The sequence below is a fragment of the Panthera onca genome, chromosome A1, assembly GCF_046562875.1.
Source record: "Panthera onca isolate mPanOnc1 chromosome A1, mPanOnc1 haplotype 2, whole genome shotgun sequence".
In the NCBI taxonomy this organism is placed as follows: domain Eukaryota; kingdom Metazoa; phylum Chordata; class Mammalia; order Carnivora; family Felidae; genus Panthera; species Panthera onca.
The window spans coordinates 94,325,043-94,350,751 of record NC_138339.1 but is presented as its reverse complement, the minus strand read 5'-3'; the positions used below and the strand labels follow the sequence as shown (position 1 = coordinate 94,350,751).

Here is a 25,709-nt window from a genome sequence, read left to right as displayed (position 1 = left end):
CTTTTGTGTAGTAGGTACTAAGATGACAAGGAAATACTCAATGAGACTGTTAACTCCAGAGAGTAAACCACAGTGTATAAATGACCTAGTTACATGTTCTTCTCATTGTTTATTACCTTTTAATTTCAAGAAATCTTACTTAAACATCCCAATTGTAAGTGCTATGGGACAGAAAGGTTTCTATCCAGACTTGAGTCATTAGTTAAAATGATAGTCATTTCCCTTAACCTCTGGACCAAGCATGGCAGTGGCACCAGCAATATTAGCAAGAAGTCTGAGAAGAAAGTTAGCCATTGGAAATAAAATCTGGATGGTAAAGTATAATAGAAATGCTTCAAAAGAAAAGTATCCCTTCATTTTTGGTCTTAGAAGATCTATTTCATTTTATCAAGGGAAACATTAGTTTTCTTTATCGCTCTGGATATAGAAAGATATTGGTTTGAATGTCTGTTGCCACTGCCCCATTTCCTCTGCCCCTCTTTCTATATGTGTGATCATGGGCCAATACTTGTCCCAATTGTCCACTCAGCCTTAATTTCCTTATCATGTCTTCTAAAAGCTTGTTGGAAGACAAAACAAAATCATCTAAAACAGCTATCATAGTGCTCGGTACATTAAAAGCATGACACCACATGCTCAAACACTGTAGCTGCTCTTGCTTGTTGCCATTAATAAGGGACCAACTTAAATGAGCCCTCTTCTCATCAGCTTCTCTTGAGCCCTCAACTGTAACAGAATTATATGCTTGTTTGTGTAATGATTCCCTGACAGAGTATGCATATTTCTTTTCTAGATTTTTTTTCTACTATATGATAGTTTTTCTTTATGTATTTGTGTCTCCTAGTAAACAATAAGTACCTTGAAGGTAGAATCTGTTTTATTCATCTTGGTTTATCCAGTGCTCAAGTATCACAGGAAATGAGTAAGAAATTATCCAATACATAATTTGATAGATTTACAAAATATTTTCATTTTGTGAATAATCTGAAGCAAAAGAAAACAGGAAGATAAGAAAGAATAACAACTGGCTTTTCAAGTGGTATCAACAAAGGCAGAATGGTAAGAGCTAATTTAGAATCACTGAATTTTAAAGCGGATGGCAGCTATACAATTCCATCTGGTTTAATCTCTTTCCCAATGCAATGTTCCTGACAAAATGGCTGTTCAGATTCTGCTTGGAAAGTTTATAAAGAGTTTCTCCATGATTGGGTAGTTTACTTTCTAGAAAGTTCTTCCCTTTACTGAGCTGAATTCTACCTCCTATCTTAAATTTGAAAATAAAGAAAAAGTTAACTCTCTTTACATGACAACTTACTATGTATTCCCATCGCACTATTTCTCCACTCCAGCCAGGTATTTGATTTGGAAATCATGATATGTTCCTACCTGTATACAACTCATTTATCCTTCAGATTTCTGGAGGAACTAGAACTAACTATATAGTCTTGGCAAATTTTTCTGTTAGTCATATGGAACCTGGTGAGCATAAGAACACAGACAAGCTAAGTATATCTTATTACAAAAGCAAGTAGAAAAATGTCTTCAGATATGGTATTAAGATATTTTTCTTGATTAAATAGATAACTGTATATATTATCCCTGAACTTAAATTTAAAATAGGTAAAGTCAGGGTGGGGGGCGGGGGGGCGCCTGGGTGACTCAGTGGGTTAAGCATCTGACTTCGGCTCAGGTCATGATCTCACGGCTTGTGAGTTCAAGCCCCGCATCGGGCTGTGTGCTGACAGCTCGGAGCCTGGAGCCTGCTTCTGATTCTGTCTCCCTGTCTCTCTGCTCCTCCCCTGTTCATGCTCTGTCTCTCCCTCTATCTCAGAAATAAAAATAAAACACTAAAAAAATAAAAAAATTAAAAAAATAAAATAGGTAAAGGGGTGGGAAAAATATGTCAAGATTTAGAGCTGATGTTATTTCTTCATTCATGTGATAAACATTAAGCACATGTTTACTATAATGTAGGTGTGATCTGCCTAAATCAGCCTTATCTAAAAATCCTTAGATTATATATATTTCTTTGTTTTAGGAATTCAATTGTTCTAACAGATAACTACCGTCCTTCTCCATTATACTTGTCTTAAGCTCAAAATATTATGGAAATGAGATCTACAATAAAAAAAAAAGAGTTGTATTTTATGTTTGTGTAAAAGACTAGAAACAATATTACAGAGACTATTTTCATAATTCAACTAGAAAAAAGCAGATGCATTCTGTTCTTGGGTAGCATCTGTATGGTTAAATACCTGCTATGAGAATTGTTTTTCTCTTATCTTTCAAGTAACACAGATAACTTTTACAAACCTCATAGTTTATAATGCCTATGTTTCATATGTCAGGTGTTATAGATAAATATCTCAAAAGAATCCTTCATTCCAAATTATGTTACCTCACATTTTACCTATTCTGCCACTCATATTAATAGGATTCCTTTTCATTCAAGTAATGGCATGTATAAATAATTTCCTTTAACCATTGACACTCTGTATACTGTGATTTAAAGACGTTAATGTAGGTAGTTCTTGTTTCTGAAGTAAATTCAAAGCAAAACATTTTATCTACCTCAAACTATGAAGATATAAATAGCAAGGATATTAATCCAAATGGCAGAAATAAACTACTCTGATTTTGAAAATACAAAGAAAGAATTCACACTTACATGATAAACTTGGGTATTAAAACTCATCAATAAGAGATTACATACCAGAAATCTACTCATTTACTTTTTTATTATAATTTACTTATAACACAAAACACATAAACAGCTAGGTATTTATAAAACATAAAGACCAGTATGCTTTCTATTTCTGCATTTCCAAATGAGATCTAAGTGCGCATATAACTTAAGTAACCATTGTTTCATCTTTCAAACACTGCAAAACTGACCCTTAAATCAGACTCTAGTTTTTAAAAGTATTGAAAATACTGGTTTGGGAGGACAAAAGTTTAAAGAGCCGCTAGTTTAAAAATCAGTGAACTGAATGAAGAACGGTAACTAAATTACAGGCACCACATTTTTATGTATATTTAAAATGTATCTAGGGGCGCCTGGGTGGCTCAGTTGGTTTAGTGTCCGACTTCAGCTTAGGTCATGATCTCATGCTTCATGAGTTTGAGCCCCTTGTCAGGTTCTGTGCTGACAGTGCAGAGCCTGGAAACTGCTTCGGATTCTGTGTCTCCTTCTCTCTGTCCCACGCCTACTTGTTCTCTATCTCTGTCTCTCTCTCAAAAATAAATAGACATTAAAAAAAAATGTATCTATTATGAAATTTTGGGGAGAAAATCCTTCAATTTCTGTATAGTTAAACTGGCTTAGTTCATTAAAAACTAAAATATATATTGAGTCAATGAAATATCCTGTAGATCTTATGAATTCTAATTGATATTAATAGCTTCTGATGGTTGATCACATACATCATCAACCCTAACATGATAGACATAGGGGAAAATGATTTAAATATCTAAATCAGTTTTATAAGATCTTAAGAAAATACTAGGAAATAAATGAGACTAAAATAATTTCTTTCTGAGGGTGTCAAAAATTTACATATTAGGTTTTATTTTTTTAATGAAATATAGTATCTTTGAAAATTTTGGTTATATGGTCTTTGTGTTTCAATACACTTATATATATATATAATTATATATATATATACATGTATATATATAACTGTGTGTATATATATATAATTGTATGTATATATGTGTGTATATATATATACATATATATTTATACATATATATAATTGTATGTATATATATACATATGTGTGTGTGTGTGTGTGTGTATATATATATACCTATATAATTATAATGTTGGTTGGAAACTCCTAGGTCTAACTCATATTATCTCAGTGTTAGATTCTTGATTTTCTGACTCCTTTGGGCACACAACAAAATATTAATTTTTAAAAAGTAGATACATAAAACAAGTTCCTAAAACTGTCACTTATAAAGCTATTCTTGGAAAGAATAAAGAAAATAAATTAATTCACTCTTTTAGCCAGTATTATGACATACTAACCTCTGACCCATCAGATAGAAATTTAAAATTCTGGATTTAGGGCTAGCTTCCTTGAAACATAACATTATAACATTAATTTCTACTTCATGCAGTTTTCCCAAGAGAGACAAAAGGATGTTTTACCAAAAATAACTGATATTCTATAACACCATATTTTAAAAAAATATATGTCACCAACAGGTAGGACAGATTCAAACTCATATTGTGTACTTCTGAGAAATTTTGATAGAGAAGAAGGCTAACATCTGATATACACTGATAGGATTACGCTTGTTCACTAACACCCATTTTAATGTTTATTTCTAAATAGCTATTATGTTCATATCTATGAATATGAATATAATAAATTGCCAATGGCATTCTTTAAGAGACTTCTAGAAATATATTTTATGCTGCTTATTCTATTTAATAGCTTAGCTCAATTGCATTTTATTTAACTTATATGCTTATCTTTTATAATAATTATTACAATATTTTTATATTTCCTCAGCATAGTTAACAAAAAGGTAATTAATATTTTTTATAATAATTACTTTATTGTATTTCTACATATTTTTTCAAATGTACTAAAGGCATATGTGATAGCACTCTTAAAATATGGTTTGTTGTCACATCATTTTGGACATGTCACAGATATTCTGTTCCTCAAGAACCTAATAATTATGTTATATCAAGCCTTTAATGCATATAATAAAAGCCAGCAAATGATATAGTTTGTTTATAGAAGATGAAGGCAAAAAACTCAGCATCTAGCTTTTTGTGCTGATTATTTACCTGTGGTCCTAAGGGCACCATTCCTCTTGGAGGAGTCATTCTCTGCATTGGCCCACCCATATTTGGATGTCCTTTAAAAAAAAAAAAAAAAGGTATGAAGATACTAGCAAAGTAATGAGCATGAGTGCTAAACCAGGAGCCAGTAGCCTCCTCTCTGCTTGACATTAAATCTTACTTAGTAAGGGACTGGGTTATTGACATCATCTCATCTTGGCTTCCATGGCTACTTTTTTGCCTCTTACTGCTGCTTGCCTACACTCCATTCACTGAGATTAAATTCTTCATCCTAGTCTGTACTGAAATACATCTCTCATATGATTTGCTCCTTTTACCTTGGAACAGTGTATTAGAGCCATACCTATCTGTGGTACCTAAACATCTCTGTTGGAAGGACCGAATTATTGATTTGTTAAAATAATCAAGCTACTGTTGCTTAGCATTTTCTTTCCTCCTGCTCATCTTTCAGATGGACTAACCTATCTGAAAAAGGCAGAAGATATCATATGTGATATAATCATTTAAATTTCCATTTGTTAGAAGTTATATAAAAGGTTTTAGAAGTTATTAGTTAAAATATGGATTTTGGATATTTAATTACTATTTCTTTTATTATTACTACCCTCACTATCATGCATAATTGTGAGAGTAAGCTGAAAATACAAGTCATTTGGCCATGTTACCTGCAAAAATGCAACTGGGATAATTATAGAACATATATACAAATAAGACTGTCCTTAAAAAAAAAGGATTTCCTTTGAGATTCTGCATGTCAATTTCACTTTTTTACTTTAAAGTAATTACCTTGTTGTCGAGTTGGGTCCATTCCACTTGGAAGTAATGGCTGACTTCCTGGGACACCACCAAGTGCCTAGCATATTTTGTAAAAGAAAACAAAAAGAAATGTTGTAAATAATTATAAAATACACGCTTTAACAATTCTTTTTTAAAATTCCTATAATTATAGAATCCATTTGAATATTTTGCAAGATTTCTTATATTTCACATTAATTTATAAATTTTATAGCTCTATATCCCTATATAAGTTCTTAGTTCTAAAAAGATTCTACCTTGCCCAATTTTGTGGTAAATAAAGTAAGTACTTCTTGGGAACAAATATCTAGGCAAAAATTGCTCTATTTCTTCCTGAGAAGTATTATGCCTTTCCCCAAAATTAATTTACTAAGGGTACGAAAATAACTGATTTCGCTTCTTTAATGTAATCTCTCTACATTCTACAGATTATTTTACTCATTTGAAATTATAATAGCAGCAGGACTAAAATACCAAGGGGCCAATGAATTTTTGGGGGGGTAAATTTTCCCTAAGAAGCTATTTAGAAAAATAATACTCTATAGTTAAGTTCAAATAATTTGGCCAAATGGAAAAAAGAGAACTAGAACTGAAAAAGGTGGAGAGATTGACAGGGTTTATTTTATGAAAGGTGTGCTACTGGATATATACTGAATCAAAAGTTTCTAACAGTTGTCTGAGCAGCACTTAGAGCTGGGCCAAACTGTACATGATTCAAATTTTCTGATCCTATGAAGTATACGTGTATTCATTCATATGTACACGTAAGCCTGATAATTGGCAAGAATTTCTACAAAGGTCCACTAATTTAACCTAGAGCAGAATAAATCTTGTCTAATTAGTTAAAATTTTCAAAAGAAATTCAACATCAAAAAAAAAATAAATATCTGATCAGAACTGTTTTCTTAATTGTTATCACTTGGGATACAGTAGAGAGCTGCCATTTCTTAAGCCATTTTTGAAATTCTTTCAATTTTATTTTCTTACAAGCGTACCGAATATATATGCTACCATATACCCTGTTCTCTGCTTACCTTACTAGCCTAATTTCTTGCCACTACCACACTTGCTAACTTCCAGCCATAGAAAACTTCCTTCAGTTTTTTTCAATTCATGCATTTAATCAATAATACCTAAATGCCAACCATTAAAAACAAAACAAAAGTAAACTAAAACGAAACAATCTTCTCTTCTCAAGAAGCTCAATAAAGGGTGACCCTTGCTGACATATTTCAGATCTCAGTTTAGGGATCACTTCCTAACAAAATTCTTCCATTTAACCCCATCATGGTATAAGTTCTCCATTTGCTTTAAGATAACGTATATGTATTTTTTTAATTTTCAAATTTACAGAAACAGTACAAAGGATTCCCATATATTCTGACACCAATTGCCCAACTGTTAACATTTCCCCACATCTGCCCCATCACCCTTTCTCTTTCTCTCTATACACTTGTTATCCTCACTCTTTTTCAGAACTGTGTTGAGAGTAAGCTACAGACATTATGCCTCATCACCTCTAAGAACTGCTGAGTATAGTTCTCTAAACAAGGATATTTCTGTACATAACCATAACACAACTTTCCAAGACAGGAAATCCACATTGATATAACACTACCATCCAAGCCACAGATCTCAATCAAATTTTGCCATTTGTCTCAGCAATGTTCCTTTTTACTTTCTGTGGCCAGGATCTCATGGACCACATGTTGCATTTAACTGTCATATTTCTTCACACTCTCCCAAGCAAGAATTATTCTTTAGTCTCTGTCATGTTAACAGTTCTAGAGAATGGATCTTAAATTCTATGGGATGATCTTCTGATGCCTCTTCATGCTCCAGACTTTGGTCCTATTTTCTTAAAAGGAATACTGCAGCAATGATGCTGTGCTCTTCTCAGTGAAACTCATCAGAGGCACATCATGCTTACTCATCCCATTACTGGGATGTTAACCTTTCTCATCTAATCTTGTCAGTGTCTCCCAGGTTTGTACACCATAAGGTCATTACTTTTACTCTTTGTAATTGATTAATTTTAGTGTTAGAGCTATTCCAAGATTGTCAGCATCCCATTCATCATCAATAGTTTATCAACCTACCAGCATCCACTGACAACTCCTAAGTACTAGGATAGTTGCCAAATGGAGATATTCCATGTCTATCATTCTTTCTATGCTGTTTAATTGGCATATACTGTAAGGAACAGCTCTTTCTTTTCTTTCTTTCTCTTTCTTTCTTTCTTTCTTTTCTTTTTCTTCCTATTTTACTCAATGGTTGTAATATATTACTATCATCACTTATTTTAATATTCAAGATTTGCCCAGTGTTCAAATATTCAAGATGGCTCTGGTGATCTTTTGACACAACCTCATCATATTTTGAGCATTTTCTTCCTGGCACAAGATGGTTCAAGTTCATCTCATATTTTTTCTAGCCTAGCTCTGAAATCAGACCTTACTTCAAAGGGCCCAGGGCCCTGATTCTTTCTAGTGGAGGACAACATGTAGACATCAAGATCTGAGATCTCAGAGTGCTTGTTGTAACTTTGGTACATTGCCTTTTGGCTCTGCCAGTAGATGCTGCACTCAAAAATCTATGTGTGTATGTACACACATTTATATGCACACATATATACATCTCTAACTCCCTATCTGTATGTGGTACACACATACCATAAATTCATATTCTCCAACACCAAGTCAACAGCTCCAATTCCAATGTAAAACCTCAGGATTATATTTAATCTTCTTCATTTTTATGTTCAAATGTTTTCTCTAACAGTGGGAAACCAGGCTTTCATTGTCTTCAATATCTTTTTTTTTTTTTTTTTTTTTTTTTTTTTTTTTTTTTTTTTGCTCAAAGTATTTATTTGCTCAGTATAACAGATCTCCCAACTATAACAACCATTTCTTTTTTTGTCACCTCTGGGCCACTCCTTCCTTCCTCCCTGAATGTCTTAGCATACGGGGGAGGTAAGGGCTTGCTATACGTGTAAAAAAAATTTTTTTTAATGTTTATTTTTGAGAGAGTGAGAGACAGGGACAGAGACAGGGAGAGAGAGAATTCCAAGTAGGCTCCACTCTGGCAGCTCAAAGCCTGATGTGGGTTTCGAACCCACAAACCATGAGATCATGACCTGAGCTGAAATCAAGAATTGGACATTTAACTGACTGAGCCACCCAGGCGCCCCTTATGTGCCTTTATAGGATTTTATACTTTACTTTCATAGAACTTAAATACAATCATGGCTCATTTTTCTTTCTGTATCTCCAAAAGACTGTAAACTCTGAGGAAGTGTAGAACCTATCTGTGCCTTCTGGTTCAGAGAAGTATTTACTGAAAGACTAAAAGAAATAAAGTTTAGATTGGGCAATTTTAGGAATCATCAGTGATAAAATCCTAAGAATGAAACTGATTTCAAAGAGAAGAAAAAAGATCAACAATATAATTCTTTAAAAATACTAAGGAGAGGGAGGCCTGGATGGCTCAATTGGTTAAGCATCCCACTTCAACTCAGGTCATGATCTCATGGCTGATAAGTTCAAGCCCCGCATTGGGCTCTGTGCTGACAGCTCAGGGCTGGGAACCTGCTTCAGATTCTGTGTCTCCCTCTCTCTCTGCCCCTCCCCCATTCACACTTTGTCTCTCTGTCTCTCCCTCTCTCTCTCTCTCAAAAATAAACATTTAAAAAATTAAAAAAAAAATACCAAGGAGAGGTAGGAAAGAAAACTGAAACTGAATAGGTATGAAATTAGAAAGTGGACTAAGACCAAAATTCCAGAATGCACAAGGTAAGTTTTAAAAAGGCAGAAGTAGTCAACACTGTCAAAAGTTATGTAAAAAATGAATTTGGAACACTGAAAATATGTGACTAATTAGCATTATCTTCAATTGTGAGTCTGGAATTCTTGCTTTTTTTTAGGTCCTCAAATGGTTATACTCTGGACTTTGATTTCTGAATTTCTAAATCTCATTAAAGGCATCATGTTTTAGCCCTGGAAACCATTTTCTTCAAAATTTTACTTTTTGTTGTTTATCTTAGAATATCAGAATAGTTGACAAGTCTTTTAGTTTCTATTCATCACTTAAAAATACAGATAATTTCGATCAATATCAAGTTGTCTTTCAAAATGAGTGTCCTTTTCCTAAATTTAACTCTTTAGTCATCAGTGTTTGTCTTTTGTTAAGTCAGATTTCTAACTTTTAAAAGATTTTTATCAGTCCTGGGATTACCAGATGATGGTTTTGGGTATAAACAAGACCACAATTGTTACATTTCTTAAAACTTTAATATCAGGAAAAATAAATTTATACATTTTGGGGTTGATATTATTTTCATATTTTCTACCATGCTAATTACATTCTATTAGGACTTGTTTAACTAGTCACAAATTTTGGCACACAGTCTTTGTTCTATAAAAGATCTTCACTCTGATAGAGAAAATAACACTAATGATAAGGATGCTTAATAATAACAAACAGTATCAATAATAATATACACTTGTGGTTCTTTATATTTATTATTTAACTCAATGCTTACAACATCTCATGAAGTTATTATTATTAATCCTTCCTGATGAGAAGAAACAGATTTAATACAGGAGTCTTCCCTTATCTATGGTTTCACTTTCTGTAGTTTTAGTTACCATGGTCTACCTTGGTCCTGAAACAGAAGAGCAGCCTAAAAGCTATGCCACAGTGACCACGTCATTCACCTCACATCATCTCATCATGTAGGCATGTGATCATCTCACATCATCATAAAAAAAGTGAGTACAGTACAATAAGATATTTTGAGAGAGTGTACCACATGCATAAAACTTTTACCATTTTTATACTTGTTACATTTTATTATTATTGTTGTTATACAACTCTACTTAATTTATAAATTAAACTTTATCATAGGTATGTTTGCATAGGAAGAAATCATAGTATATAAACAATTAGGTACTATCCGTGGTTCTCACGCATCTACTGGGGATCTTGGAAGATATCCTTTATAGATAAGGGAGCACCACTATGCGTAAATAATTTGTTAATTTGTTGATGGTTATACTACTGTTAAGTAGCAGAGCCAAGGCTTCAAATCAGGTCAACATACTCCAAAAGTTCTAAATATAGGCCTTAACTCCTAGGATTTAAAATAAATGAAATAATACGAAATTTCACTTAAATAGAAACAATTAAATGGAAGAATTTCTTGCTTCACAAAAAAATTAGTTTACAAAGGATTCATTACATGATTCCAGTGGTAAACCCCACAAGGAACTTAAGATTCTGGTACATATTTCCTTGAATATCATTACATATACTGTCTACTCATAGAGACTAGATGCTCACTGATGATTTTAAAAACGGTGAATTTATCAAGGCTTTTATGATATAATTTACTTAATAATTTTGAACTACAACATTTTTAATAGGCCCCCTCAATTATATGAAATGAAGTAAAATCATATAATTAAGAAAGTTTAAAAGTAAAAAGGATTTTAAAAATACTTGAGTCTATTCTCATTTTACTGCTAAGAAAATTAAGACCCATAAAGGTTAAATGACTCGCTCGAAGTCATGCGTTTCTGGGCATTGGTGGCATTTGGACCTAAGATGATTGACACAACTGAGGTCCTTTCAACAACACCATGGTCATTTTTTTTTTCCTGGAAAAAGGCACTATCAGTAGAAAAGATATCAAAATACAGAAATGTTACATTCAGTATAGAAAGATATTCGTCTTCAAAGCACAATTCATGGGGCACCTGGGTGCCTCAGTTGGTTAAGCATCTGACTTCGGCTCAGGTCATGATCTCATGGTTTGTGGCTTTGAGCCCCATCTCACGCTCCACCCTGGCAGTGCAGAGCCTACTAAGGATTCTGTCTCTCTCTCCCTGGCCCTCCCCTGCTCACTCTGTCTCTCAAAATAAATAAATAAATGAGAAAAAATAGAGTGCATGCAAGTAGGAGAGAGGGGCAGAGAGAGAGACAGAGAGAATCTCAAGAGACATAGAGAATCTCCATGCTCAGTGTGGGGCTTGATTGCACAACTTGAGCCAAAATCAGTTGGAGATATGTAGGTGCCCTCTTTTTTCTATGTATTAACCACTGCAAATACACTATCCAATATACAGCCCTTTGCCACATGCAGCCAGTTAAATTAAAATTAATAAAGTTTTAAAAAGTTCCATTGGGCAGCACTGCATTAGGATGCCAACTCCACAATAAGAGGGATTCTCATTAGTTTGTTGATGTTTGCCCACAAGTCAAATGGTGTCTGGCACATACTAAACCTAAACGAATATCTGTTGAATGACTGAATCTTTTTTAATGTTTATTTCTTTTGAGAGAGAGAGAGAACAGGGGAGGGGCAGAGAGAGAGGGAGAGAGAGAGAAACCCCAGCAGGCTGCAAGCTGTCAGTGCAGAGCCTGACGCCAGGCTCGATCTCACCAATCCTGAGATTGTGACCTGAGCCAAAATCAAGTCAGGCGCTTAGGGGCTCCTGGGCAGCTCAGTCAGTTGGGTGTCCAACTTTGGCTCATGTCATGATCTCATGGTTCATGAGTTCGAGCCCCATGTCGGGCTCTGTGCTGACAGCTCAGAGCCTGGAGCCTGCTTCAGATTCTGTGTCTCCCTCTCTCTGCCCCTCCCCGTTCATGCTCTCTCTCTCTCTCTCTCTCTCTCTCTCTCACCAAACAAATAAACATTAAAAAAAATTAAAAAAAAAAAGTCGGGTGCTTAAATGACTGAGCCACCCAGGTGCCCCTGAATATTTCTGAGAGATGTCATATAGTCCAAAGAAGTTTCCAATCAAATACATGGCAATGCACTTTTTGTATTGGTTTATGTCTAAAAAGGGAGTATCTGTGATAAAAATGTTATAAGATAATAAGATGTTTTGGCAAAAGAAGTAATTATTATACCAAAAAGCTCTATATACCTGTAACTTAAATTGAATAAGACTGCACAGCATTTGCTATGTAAAGTTTTCTTGGTTTGGGAAGGAGAATGAAGTTCATTTTGTTCCAGACATTTTAAATTTGTTAATTTCCTGTGTCTTACAAAGATAGGAATTGGAAAGGGTATATATCTCAGGATACACTCATAATTCTAAGTTATAAGGAAAATAGGTTTTTAAATGTGTTTCAATGGATTTCAAATAATAATTTAAATACATTAATAGTGTAATTATCATAGCAACAAAGAAATAAGATCTCAATGACAGAAAATAATATTTTGAACTGGCCAAAAAAAGTATACTTTATTAATCACTGATTTATATTATACAGGTGCAACATTTAATTTTTATAGCTAAAGATTTACTATGGCCATCCTTACAATTGCAGCTAGAAGACTACTATTATTTACTCAAGGTAGAACATACTTTGCCTTATGCAGCTGAGGTCTTTCTCATGTTCTTACACTAATATCATTAAACAAAAGTAGGATTTTGTATATGGAAAATTTTACCAAGACAAAACTATTGGAAAAAGCCATGCTAAATGGCATTTATCCTGAAAATAGAACATAAAGTGCACTTTAAAATATAGATACCTTGTTATACAGGAAACGTAAAATTTATTTTCAGTATCTGAGAAAACATCCCAACAATTTTTTTCTGTTCAAATGCCTGTTGATAGTTTCTCTATGAAAAGTGATGAAGAAAAGTCTTTTTTTTAAAGATTTGCCTATCCTTAGCATATATTATGTTTTTCTTTTCATCATGTAAGAACTATATATTCAATATTAATGGAGAATAATCTTATGTATTGAATAACTAAAAGAATAAAACATCTATACTTTTATCTATGTACAAAATTAACTAGTAATATCTTCTAATCACAAATGAAATACTTTTTCAATGCAAACTTTAAAAATGAAGAAATAGGGGCACCTGGGTGGCTCAGTCAGTTAAGCATCTGACTTCAGCTCAGGTCATGATCTTGCAGTCTGTGAGTTCAACTCCCATGTTGGGCTCTGTGTGGACAGCTCAGAGCCTGGAACCTGCTTTAGTTTCTGTCTGTCTCCCTTTGCCCCTTCCCTGCTCACTCTCTGTCTGTCTCTCTCTCTCTCTCAAAAATAAATAAATATTAAAAAAATTTGTTTAAATAAAAATATGCAGAAATAAACAAAGAAAGCACTCATAATTCTACTATCCAGAAATAAAGGACATATCTTGATAATCTTTGACAAATGTGTGTGTGTGTGTGTGTGTGTGTGTGTGTGTGTGTGTGTGTGTCTGTGTGTGATGAGTGGGGGAAACTGAGTTTGTATAGTGATAAAGAAAAGGTGATATACTACATGACCTTTATGCCTTCTTTACAGTTGGTAATAGATCATTAACATATTATCATATCAATAAATGTAATTCTATAATATGCTTTTTAATAGCTGCATATTATTTTACCATTTGGATATACCATAATTTAACTATTCATCTGCTAATGGAGAAATAGCTTTGAGACTTTCAGTAGAATAAATAGTCAGATGCACTGTGTTTTTAGAATACCAAATCAGCTTTGGAATATAAAATGGTCAACAGCATTAACTATGTCACATACCTGTTTACAGAGTTTCAGGAATGGTCAAAAATAGAGTATAAACTCAAAATTCTATAGGATCAATAAATCAATAGTTTATGCTCGGTATCACTCATAAACAGTCTCTGTATTCTGGCTGCCTTGGTTTCCTCAGCACAGTGTTCAATAAACATTGTGAATTTTTCTGGTTAAATGTTTTACCTAAGAGAAGGATAAAGACTTGTTCTATTCCAGGTTACAGATGCTTCAACACCAATGATCTCTTCTGATGGTTGAACCAATTCCAATGTAAAACTGTATAGTCAAATATACTTTTGGACTTAATTTCTATGTTTCATATGTTTTAATATGTATTTATTCTTTACAACATTGAATATGCTTATCATTTTACTTTTCTACCATCATTTTATTATTATTATTTAAAAAATTTTTCTTAAAGTTTATTTGTTTGAGAGAGCCAGAGAGTGAGCAGGGGAGAGGCAGCTAGAGAGGAAAAGAGACAGAACACCAAGCAGGGTCCACACTGCCAGTGCAGAGTCTAATGAGGGGCTCGAACTCATGAACCGCAAGATCATGACATGAGCCAAAACCAAGAGTTAGACACTTAACCAACTGAGCCACCAGGTGCCCCACTTTTCTTCCATCATTTTAGAGACCATTACCCCTTCTTGTATTTTTTTTTTCCTTTGGCAGAGTGATATTATAACAAGTTCCAAATACCCTGTGCTATAAATATATATACAGTATAAACCGTTGTGAAGTTACTTGAGAACCATTAAAACCATCTTAGGAGAATTCAAGTGAAAATCTACAGTCTAGAGGCACCTGGCTGGCTCATTTGGTGGGGTGTGTGACTCTTGATCTTGGGCTTGTGGGTTTGAGGCCCGTGTTAGGTGTAGAGATTGCTTAAAAATAAAATCTTAAAAAAAATCTACAGTCTAATCATTAGAAGTTATAAATTCTGAAGAATCTGTTTATTAAAGGAATATCTTTTACATATTCAAAATGACTAGCCAACACCATTGAAGAGTATTTCACTTTTTATTTTCTTAGATATAATCTATCAATAAAACAAATTTTAATTAGTTTATGATCATTTTAAATGAAGATGAAATAAAAAACATATTTGTGTTGTTTTTATATGCAACATTCCAATTAATCACCAAATATGGTTTTTCTGATTCTACGTTAATGACTATGTAAAGAAATTGAAGAAACATTCTGTTGCTTGGAAAGGTCATGCTCCTAACTAGGTTCAACATTTTGTAAAACATTATGTTTACACTATTAACACAATTAATTTGCTCAGAAAATTCTTTTTAAAATAGTATAAATGTAAAATTATAAATTTGGAAGATAGATGTTTGAATTAATAAAGTTTAACTATATAAATGTGGGGGGGGGGATGAGTAGACAAAAAAGAGCCACTCAGATATGAGTACAATTATTTTAAAAAACACTTAGGTAAAGACTTTAAGATTCTTGAGGAAAAAGAGCCTGTATGATAATTCTTTATTATCTTTAAATTTTTAAAACATTCTAATAAATCCAAAAGCATTCTATACTTGTTCTTAAAAACAAATTCAGTCTAGGTTTACAATTCCACAACTTATTCCTCTTTCACAAAGTATGTTTTTCATTATATAAGTCTCTGTACATATGGAACCTAGCATTGTATGTTAGACATGGCAGGCATTTCAACAATGTCAAATGGATGCGAAAGCAATAATCCCTTAAGAATTTCATCATTGATACAGAATATATGAAGTCAAAATTTCTGATAACATACTTGGTACAAGAAATTCACGTTTCCCTAATTCACATTTTCAGGAACCTCTTAGATCTATATAACATACAAAGCTATGGATGGGATGTCTGAAACATTATGAAGACCCCAATGAAAGATACAACTTTCCATCCTTTAGAAGGAAATTTAAAAGATTCGGGCACCTATATAAGGGGATTTGACTGTCAATATACATAGGTTCACCCACAGAGAAAATAAAATCTCCATATGTTAGAACACTTGGCATCTGTGCACTTCCTTTTCCTATTTCATGCCGTGTTTCCCTGGCCCTATGTACTGAATGCAGATTCAGTCTGAAGGAAAAAACTCCTCCAGCTGCTAATGTGAGGCCTCCCAGCACTATAACCATGAGATCATCCAGCACCACTGCCTGCTTCAAGTTCTCCCTCGGGGGTGGATGTGGGTGCTGGCACTCCTTGCTGTGCACTAAAAGCAGAAAAAAAACAGCAAACTGGGACACTTCAAGGACACAGCATAATTTCAGTAAGAGTTAGTAGAGGAGAAGCAGAACTTTGTTGCTATGAAATATGTTAGTAAGCACAACTTTGTTGTATTTTTGGTCAGAAAGGAAGTGGAGACAGAAAGAGAGTAAGAATGAAAAAGAATTTTCTGGAATAACAGGGTTTACTTTAGATTGTGGAAAATGCTGAGGTATACAATAACAGAATTAAAGAAAGTAACAAAACAATTATCTTGACATAACTATTCCATAAAATTAGGCATTTAATTTCTTCTTGTGTTATGTAAATGCACATGTTCTGTATCCTGAAACTAAACTATAAACTCCTTTCAAGTAAAAACTGTGCATTATTCTCTTTAGCAAATAAGTATTTACGGTATTGATAAAAGAACTATGTAAGGATAAAAGCTTATGAAATCGCAGAGCTCTAGTAGGTAAAAAAAGTTGGAAGATCTATTGCTAACAATTTATTTATTAATAGATCTAACCCTTCCAGAAGCAGGTATTTATATACCTGAGATCACTATATTTGGGCAAAACTGATGCAGTGCAACCATGATGTTGAGAGCATATTATACAAAAATAAACCAAAGTATGTTCATTCTATAGAAAATTTTATTACCATCTTTAAATAAAGGTATTTAGCATTTACCAAAATTACATACACACAAACACACACACATACATATACAATTAAGTTCAGGGTATAGAGTAGACTCCAAGGTTCAACAAACTTTTTTTCTGTAAAGATCCAGATAGTAAATATCTGACCACTTAAAAATCTGTTACTGCAGTGTAAAGGAAGTCACAGACAATACATGAATGAAAGAGCATGGCTATTTTTCAATAAAACTTTATTTACAAAAACAGTCAGTCAACATATGGACAGTAGTTTGCCAATTTTTGAAATAGATTATATGTTACTAGAAGTAGCATTAAATGGGATAGAGAAAGAATAATTTAATGTTTTTATAGGTAAGAAATATTCACGAAATTTTCAAGATCTTTATTGAATCTTAAAAACAATAACAATAACAACAACAAAACTCAGAAACTTAAGTAGCACACGAATCTTACCTGGTTAGGTATCCTCAATGGGGGCCTTGGACCTCCAGGGTACCGAGGTGACATAAAAGGCTATTGAAGTAAAACAAATAAATAAATAAAACAAAACATAAATGACACAATGTAAAATAGAGATCTGAAAATAAACTGTTTTAAAGAATTTGAGAATTATACAAAACATAAGTCAACTTATTTCCCTATGTGGCTGCTTTCAGTAGAATAAACTCTTTTAAGAAAAATTACTGTCCTGTTTTTTTATTTTGTAGAATATCTAGAACATTTCCCAAAGAAAACATAAAAACATCAAAGATGAGGGACGCCTGGGTGGCTCAGTCGGTTGAGCTTCCGACTTCAGCTCAGGTCATGATCTCATGGTCTGTGAGTTCGAGCCCCGCGTCGGGCTCTGTGCTTACAGCTCAGAGCCTGGAGCCTGCTTCAGATTCTGTGTCTCCCTCTCTCTCTGACCCTCCCCCATTCATGCTCTGTCTCTCTCTGTCTCAAAAATAAATAAACTTAAAAAAAAAACAAAAACAAAAACAAAAAAACATCAAAGATGAGTAAAGCTGGGGCTCCTGGGCGGCTTGGTCAGTTAGGTGTCCTACTCTTGATTTCGGCTCAGGTCATGACCTCATGATTTATGAGTTCGAGCCCCTATGAGGCCCTCTCTGCTTTCAGCGCAAAGTCTGATTCCAAGCCTCTGTCTCCCTCTCTCTCTCTGCCTCTGCTCCACTAACACTCTCCCTTTCTCTCAGAAATAAACATTAAAAAAAGATGACTAAAGCAAAAAAATTTTTTTAATGTGAATTTTATTAAGATAATGACATTTAATTGGCAAAAAAAGATTAGGAGATTTAGGCAACTGAATCTTAGCAAAGACTTCAGGAACAGGCTTATTGGCTATATCATTCTGTAAATTGGGTTCTGAACATATAGTTTGGACTGAATTATCCAGTTTGGTTATCAATTTCCTTTAATAATTTTAAAGTTGCCAAATTTTTTACCGTTTTTTTTTTTTGGTGGCTTTTTAAAATGGTAAAGAAATTTCTTTTTCATATGTCCTTTGTGGTTAAAAAGAGCTTTGCCTCTCCTTTCTCAAGTGTTTGTTATAATTCAAAATAGATTATAAATTTTAAAGTTGAAATAATTTATTTGCATATTTTAAGCTTAGCAGATTATGAGCTGTGTATTTAAAAGAAAGAAAAAAATGGTCTTATATTAAAACTCAAGGCAGTTTATCTTGTTAGATAAATCAGATTCTGGTAAGATATGTTGACTCCATCCAGTTCAAAAAATGTCTGAAAAATATCCTAAAAATATCATTCCAACAATGAGTGGATGAATATTTTTGATCACTCAGATATGGGCACCAAATTTTTCAAAGTTTATGTGTATCAAATTTTTCAGTGTATTCCTAAAATTATTCAAAATTTCATTTCTATAGAAAAATTCTATAATTTTGTCTACTTACATCACACTATATAATTTATTTAAATTCAAGATTATTACTTCATGTAACATAAGTAAATTATCCACTCTAAATGGTTGCATATCATGAAGTAATGTATTAAGAATGAAGTAATATAAATTAAGGATCAATTTAACAAAAGCTTGGGCAAGCCAAATCTTTAGTATTTTACATAATTAAATTCCACATTTATAATGTATTTTCTATAAACATTTTAGAAACTGAACCTGCAGTTCTTGGCTACATTTTAAAAGCAGGGTTATTTTAAGACCTACCCTATGACCCAGCAATAGCACTGCTAGGAATTTACCCAAGGGATACAGGAGTACTGATGCATAGGGGCACTTGTACCCCAATGTTTATAGCAGCACTCTCAACAATAGCCAAATTATGGAAAGAGCCTAAATGTCCATCAACTGATGAATGGATAAAGAAATTGTGGTTTATATACACAATGGAGTACTACGTGGCAATGAGAAAAAATGAAATATGGCCCTTTGTAGCAACGTGGATGGAACTGGAGAGTGTGATGCTAAGTGAAATAAGCCATACAGAGAAAGACAGATACCATATGGTTTCACTCTTATGTGGATCCTGAGAAACTTAACAGAAACCCATGGGGGAGGGGAAGGAAAAAAAAAAAAGAGGTTAGAGTGGAAGAGAGCCAAAGCGTAAGAGACTCCTAAAAACTGAGAACAAACTGAGGGTTGATGGGGGGTGGGAGGGAGGAGAGGGTGGGCGATGGGTATTGAGGAGGGCACCTCTTGGGATGAGCACTGGGTGTTGTATGGAAACCAATTTGACAATAAACTTCACATATTGAAAAAAAAATAAAATAAAAGCAGGTTATTTTAAAAAGCAGCATCTGAAAAATAAAATCCTAACAAGTTAATGCTGTATAGACTACTTCTATAATATCTCTTGGAAGATTTTATTTTAGATAATTTTGACAAGAAATAGTAATTGTTGGAAATAATAATTTCCAACAAGAGGAACTTTAGAGTTAAACAAGCAATTCAGTTTTTTTTTATTACTGTGTTCTTATATGTTAATCATACAATTATCATATATTCTTACATCTTAATCTTCTATGTTAATCAGGAGATTATTTTAAATGGACAGAAATATTGGTTTATTCAGGTATTATTGTCACCTCTGGTGACAAAGTGGGTATTCCAATTTCAACATTTCAATAATGTTAGTTTTCACATATTTGATCAAAGCTGTTTCTCTTTTTTTTTTTTTAGCGTTTATTTATTTTTGAGACAGAGAGAGACAAAGCATGAATGGGGGAGGGTCAGAGGGAGACACAGAATCTGAAACAGGCTCCAGGCTTTGAGCTGTTAGCACAGAGACCAACACGGGGCTCGAACTCACGGACCGCGAGATCATGACCTGGGCCGAAGTCGGCCGCTTAACCGACTGAGCCACCCAGGCGCCCCAAGGCTGTTTCTCTTTAATCCTTTCTAAACTCTACTCTAAATTGAATTAGTTAGTTAACTATACTGCCAACTAGAAGCTTATCCCAATACTCACACACCCTCTACTATATTTCTAATCACCCAATTTCATTTATGGAACTGCCTTTTAAATTCTGGACTAATTTTAAAAACTAGGAAATTAAGTATTGTGTCATTGGTTTTGGAATGTTTGCCTTTCTTTCACAAAGTGATGTTTTATGACATACTCATGAATCCAAAGTTTATCAATTTACTTTTTGAGACATGGAGAAATAAAAATAGGTTACTGATGATTCCTGTCTATTACATTCACTTTGAAATGGAATACGAGGTAGAAATTATGTTAAAAATATTACTAACTATCAAATACTGAGGAAAAAATTGAGATGTACCTTACTTGAAATAGAGCATTTGAGATTTGCATATTGGTCCAAATGTAAAATGATGTTATAGTGTTAATTTAATGGACTATCTGAAAAGAGGAATTTCTCTCATCAATGGTACTATGAAACAGTGTATTTTAATGGGACTGTCAAACACTCCTATCTGACTGTAAGGACCCATCAAGAGACTACTGAGGACAGGGAGTGCATGTGGTACCTAGGAACCTACAAATCTCTACAGAATGAGACTGGGAGAGAAAAAGATTCTCTCTTTAGTTAATTTAGTTCTTATGCATGCCCTCCTCCTCCAAGTTCAAATTTACAGGTGTTTTTGGAAAAAAAGAAAAGAAAACCATTTATAAATTCTAATCAATAACAATCCACTTAAAGCAAAAATGACAAAAAAGCTAGTTGAGATAAAAATCTACTACTTTTACTTAAAATACAAAGACTGCTATGGGTAGAGTACCTTTGATATCAAATTAGTGCTGTTATAACATAAGCTCTTAATATTCAGATTGATCCTTACCTTAAGTTATCTAGTTAAACACACAGGTCCTCACTTGCCTGCTTGTTGAGACAGAGACACAGCAACTGAACCCCAAAGAGTTTGCATATTAGCAACTGAGAATATTGTAATAATATTTGTACTCCAGTATTCAGAAGCCAATTTCCTTGCAAATACAATTCAAGATATGAAAACAAGTTTAAATTATTGATATAAGAGATTGCCTACTGATACTATAGAGTATATCTACTGACAGACATGTTAGTACTCTCTGCATGAATAGTCTGGGAAGAACAGGTTTTTGAAAAGAATTTTTGGCTATGAAATACTTTTACTTGGGGGAGAAAGTTGTTTTTTTTTTTTTTAATAGTTTGGGCATTAAGATATTTGCTTGAAGATGTCATGATGGTGAATCAATATTTTAAATGGAAAAGGTCTTCACCTTCAAAAGGCTATTTATAAGGTGTGTGAAAAAAAACATTTGGGAGTCAGGGGACTGGGTTCTAGTTTTGTAGTAACACTAATTAGCAGAGGGGCCCTGAGCTAAAAAATCTTCGGCCTTTAATTTTCTCCATCTTAAATGAGAGAGTTGGACTAGATAATCTCTAAAGTCCCATAGAAAATTAAAAAGAAAAACAAAACTCCATTATTCTGTTATTTCCAGCATTACCCTTAAGTATACAGATTTCTATATTGCAAATAGCTACAAATATTTGAAATGTGTAGGGGTGGGATGGGCACAACTCACAAACCATCTTCATCAAGGAGCTGGAGAAACTTATTCCTATGCTTTCCAGAGAAAAGGAAAACATAAAGAAAAAAAATACTCCAAAAGAGAAGGATGCATTTGGTTCCGATCAAAGGCCCATTGGAAGAATAAAAAAAAACTCAACTTATCAATTAAAAAGTATACTAGTGATTCTTTTATTCAACAAATATATATTAAATACCTACAAAGGCAGTAATGGACTAAGTCGTTGGACATATGAGTGAACAAAGCAGATGACGATCACTGCTCTCTGATTAGAATTTTTAAGGTTCTACTATTATAATTAGTAGGAAAACAATTTTCTGGAAAAACTGTTTTCTCTATTAGTCCACTAATTTAAAGAAGTAGAATGTTCTCTTCACCAAATGGCAAGTACCAGTGAAAACCCACAAAAAATAGTATTTCAATCTGGTGCCTTCACTCAGAAGTCATATTACATCATCCTTGCTTGATAGAACATGTAGTGCTATGAGTGAATCAAAGTCAAGGCTATGTTTTAAAAAGTTTTCCAAATTAGGCAAAACTCACACAGTCAGGTTCTTTATAACACAAGATATAATGAGTACCACTGTTAGTATTCTGACATATGGAAACTACATTTCCATAAAGGCATAAACCCTCCTTTCTACATGTTTCAGCTATCTTCCCAGAAAGAATGCAATAACTCAAAGTAAAAGGAATAAAAGCATGCATGCACAAATCCAAAAAATCAATAAAATTTGTTGACTAAGAGAAGAGGAAAAAACCAAAACAAAACAAAAACAACCCTCCAATAGAAATACCAACCAAGTCCAGTTCATTTCCCCTAAGTAAAGATCATATCATTGAGAATCAGAATTTATTTCAGAATGAATGTCACTCAATCTTAAAGGATTACTATTATCCATTATATCAAGAATTATTCATGGAATTTTAAACTTCTGCCTCCCTAAAAGAGAGATTTTCCTTTATTCTTTGCCCTTTCTGCTAGTGGAGGGTAGTCTGCCTCTCTTATTTGATCTTTCATAAACCCTAGTGCTCTATCACAATTCCCTAAGAATTAGAAGAAACCAGCTCTTTCTCTTTCCTCGTACTACCTGGAAGTTAGATTGCTCAGTCTGATTCTTTGCTTCTCTGAAGGTGCCAAGTGTCCCCAATGGAATTGTTTTATTTACCTGTCCTGAAATTACAGGTGCTAAGATAAGAACCACTTAAGCCCTAAGTTCTTTTAATATATATATGGTAAGGGGTGTCTGGGTGGCTCAGTTGGTTAAGCGTCCAACTCGTGATTTGGGCTCAGGTCATGATCTCACAGTTTGTGAAACTGAACCTAGCAATAAGCTCTGTGCTGACAGAATGGAGTCTGCCTAGGATTCTCTCTCCCCTATCTCTCTGCCCCTCCTTGCTTGTGCACATGTGCTCTCTTTCTCTCTCTCTCTCTGCACAAACACTTAAAAATATTTGTTTATTTTTTGAGTATAGTTTTAAGCGTATTTGAGCATAGTTGACATACAATGTTACATTAGTTTCAGGTGTACAACATAGTGATTCAACACGTTTATACATTATATTGTGCTCACAAGTGCAACTACCATCTGTTAGTATAATATTTCCTTTAAAAAATTTTTTTAATGTTTATTTTTGAGAGAGACAGAGTGTGAGTGGGGGAGGGGCAGAGAAAGAGAGAGAGACAGAATCTGAGCTGTCAGCACAGAGCCCGACATGGTGCTCGAACTCACAAACTGTGAGATCATGACCTGAGCCGAAGTTGGACGTTTAACCGACTGAGCCACCCAGGCACCCCTCACCATAATATTTTCTAATATTTTAATAGTTTTTAGAAAACATACATATGACTTTTCAACACCAGAATATTCTCTCCTTCTTGAAATTACCATGTATTCTTTCTCTGTCAAGTAAATTTCTAGTAATCCCCCAAGGGTCAGTTTAAAAATCAAGACTTTCCTTCTATTTCTTCAGCACTTTGTTCACACCATCATCATAGAGGATTCAGTACACTGTAGTATAATGTGTGCCCTGGTGTGAAGGAAATCCACTTCAGAGGAAAGAACACAAAACCATAGTAGAGCAAGTCATTATCTTAATGCTAGGGAAATTAATCCATAAAATAAAACTGGTATTCACAAGAATCCTTAAAACTGAGGTGTAATTGATACATAAATCACCTTATATCTTATTTTAAATATTTCAGAATGGCTTTAGAAACTCTTTAAATATTAGTCTTTGAGAATAAACTGATAATAAAGAAAATTTAAAATCATTAAAAATGAGTGTCTTTAAAATCCCACTTAAGCATTCTCTGTGTACCATTTATATACTATATATACTACATACTATTTTCTTTATACAATTTTTCTGTATACTATATTTTATTTTCAAACCATAATTTACAAAAAATCAGTGACAAAGGGAAGATAATACTGATTTCTTTGGAATGGACAAATGTAACATTTAGAACAAGAATTAGAAGAAACCAGCTCTTTCTCTTTCCTCATACTACCTGGAAGTTAGATTGCTCTTCTGAAGATTGTTCTAAAACATACAATTTTACAGGACTTATCTAACATAAAATAACTGAAAATTTTTAGGACAAAATTATTCATGTAAGATTTGCTTATAATTTTGAAAGAAATAGTATCTTTTTAAAATACAAAGAAACAATTACCAAGTTTAAGAAAATATGAACTTAAAAATATTTAAAAAATGAATACTCAAACAGTGACTTCTTCACAAAATTACTCAATGGAAGTTTTATAAGCTTTCTATTGTACAATTATAATAAAATCTGACTTATCAAATTTTATTTGAATGTAACTTTTTGACACACTTTATAGCACAAAGTTGTACTTTTTAGAGTTTACTAGATCAGCCTCCTTACTCTGTAAAGAAAACCAAAGACCTAGTTTTTTACCTGCCATTTTAGTTTTCTTACAGAGAAAACAGTTCCAGTAATACCTTTACAGAATGAAGGCAGGTACACATACAACCCGGTGACCATAAATAAACTGCCTGACTTGGCACTTTCTCCTTGGCCCCCCAGCAATGGTGCTACCATTCACTTAATGCAGAATTCTTTACTCTTGCTAGTTACCACTCAACCAGGAAAAGCTGAAAAGGCAGTGGTATTTCAGGTAAGTAAGTTTATTTGCATACAAAGCACTAATTAGCATGTGCTCTTGATTCACTGAACTAAAAGCAATGCAACAAGTGAAATAAAATAAATTTAGTAACCTCTAGCTCTCTTTTCTTAAATACTTTTGGTAGGGTTTTGATAATATATGTTGTCTTGACTGCACTTATTAATGTTTTTAAGTCACATGCCAAAAGGGAATAGAAGATGAGTGGGGAATGGTGATAAATGGATGTGGAATGATTAGAAGCGTATCACCATTAGAATCAAACTGTTCATTATAATATGATAACTTATAGTGAGGTTCATGAGAAAGGAAAGGAAGCAGTTAGCACATTCTAAGAGAGAACGCACAGAGCTGCATTCAGTAAATATTTGGTTGGTTCCATAGCTGGTTCATTGACTAAAAGAATGAACAACATTGATGGAAGACTAAAAACCAGCACAAAATAAAGTTTCGTTCCCTTGTGTAAAATCTCCCCTGACCAATGTGTATTGTTAAAAATAGATAAT

General features: G+C 33.5%; 1 protein-coding gene across 7 annotated transcripts in view; it reads right to left on the bottom strand.

Moving 5' to 3' along the window:
• The window catches only part of SSBP2 (single stranded DNA binding protein 2), a 307,829-nt gene that overhangs the window by 52,193 nt on the left and 229,927 nt on the right, over positions 1 to 25,709 (bottom strand). For all 7 annotated transcript variants that reach the window (XM_078448416.1, XM_060637755.2, XM_078448406.1 and 4 more), the window contains 3 exons: positions 17,494 to 17,553; positions 5,609 to 5,675; positions 4,808 to 4,878 (listed from right to left, as the gene is read on the bottom strand). In XM_078448416.1, the coding sequence (XP_078304542.1) occupies positions 4,808 to 4,878; positions 5,609 to 5,675; positions 17,494 to 17,553 (198 nt within the window). The remainder of the gene's footprint in view (positions 1 to 4,807; positions 4,879 to 5,608; positions 5,676 to 17,493; positions 17,554 to 25,709) is intronic.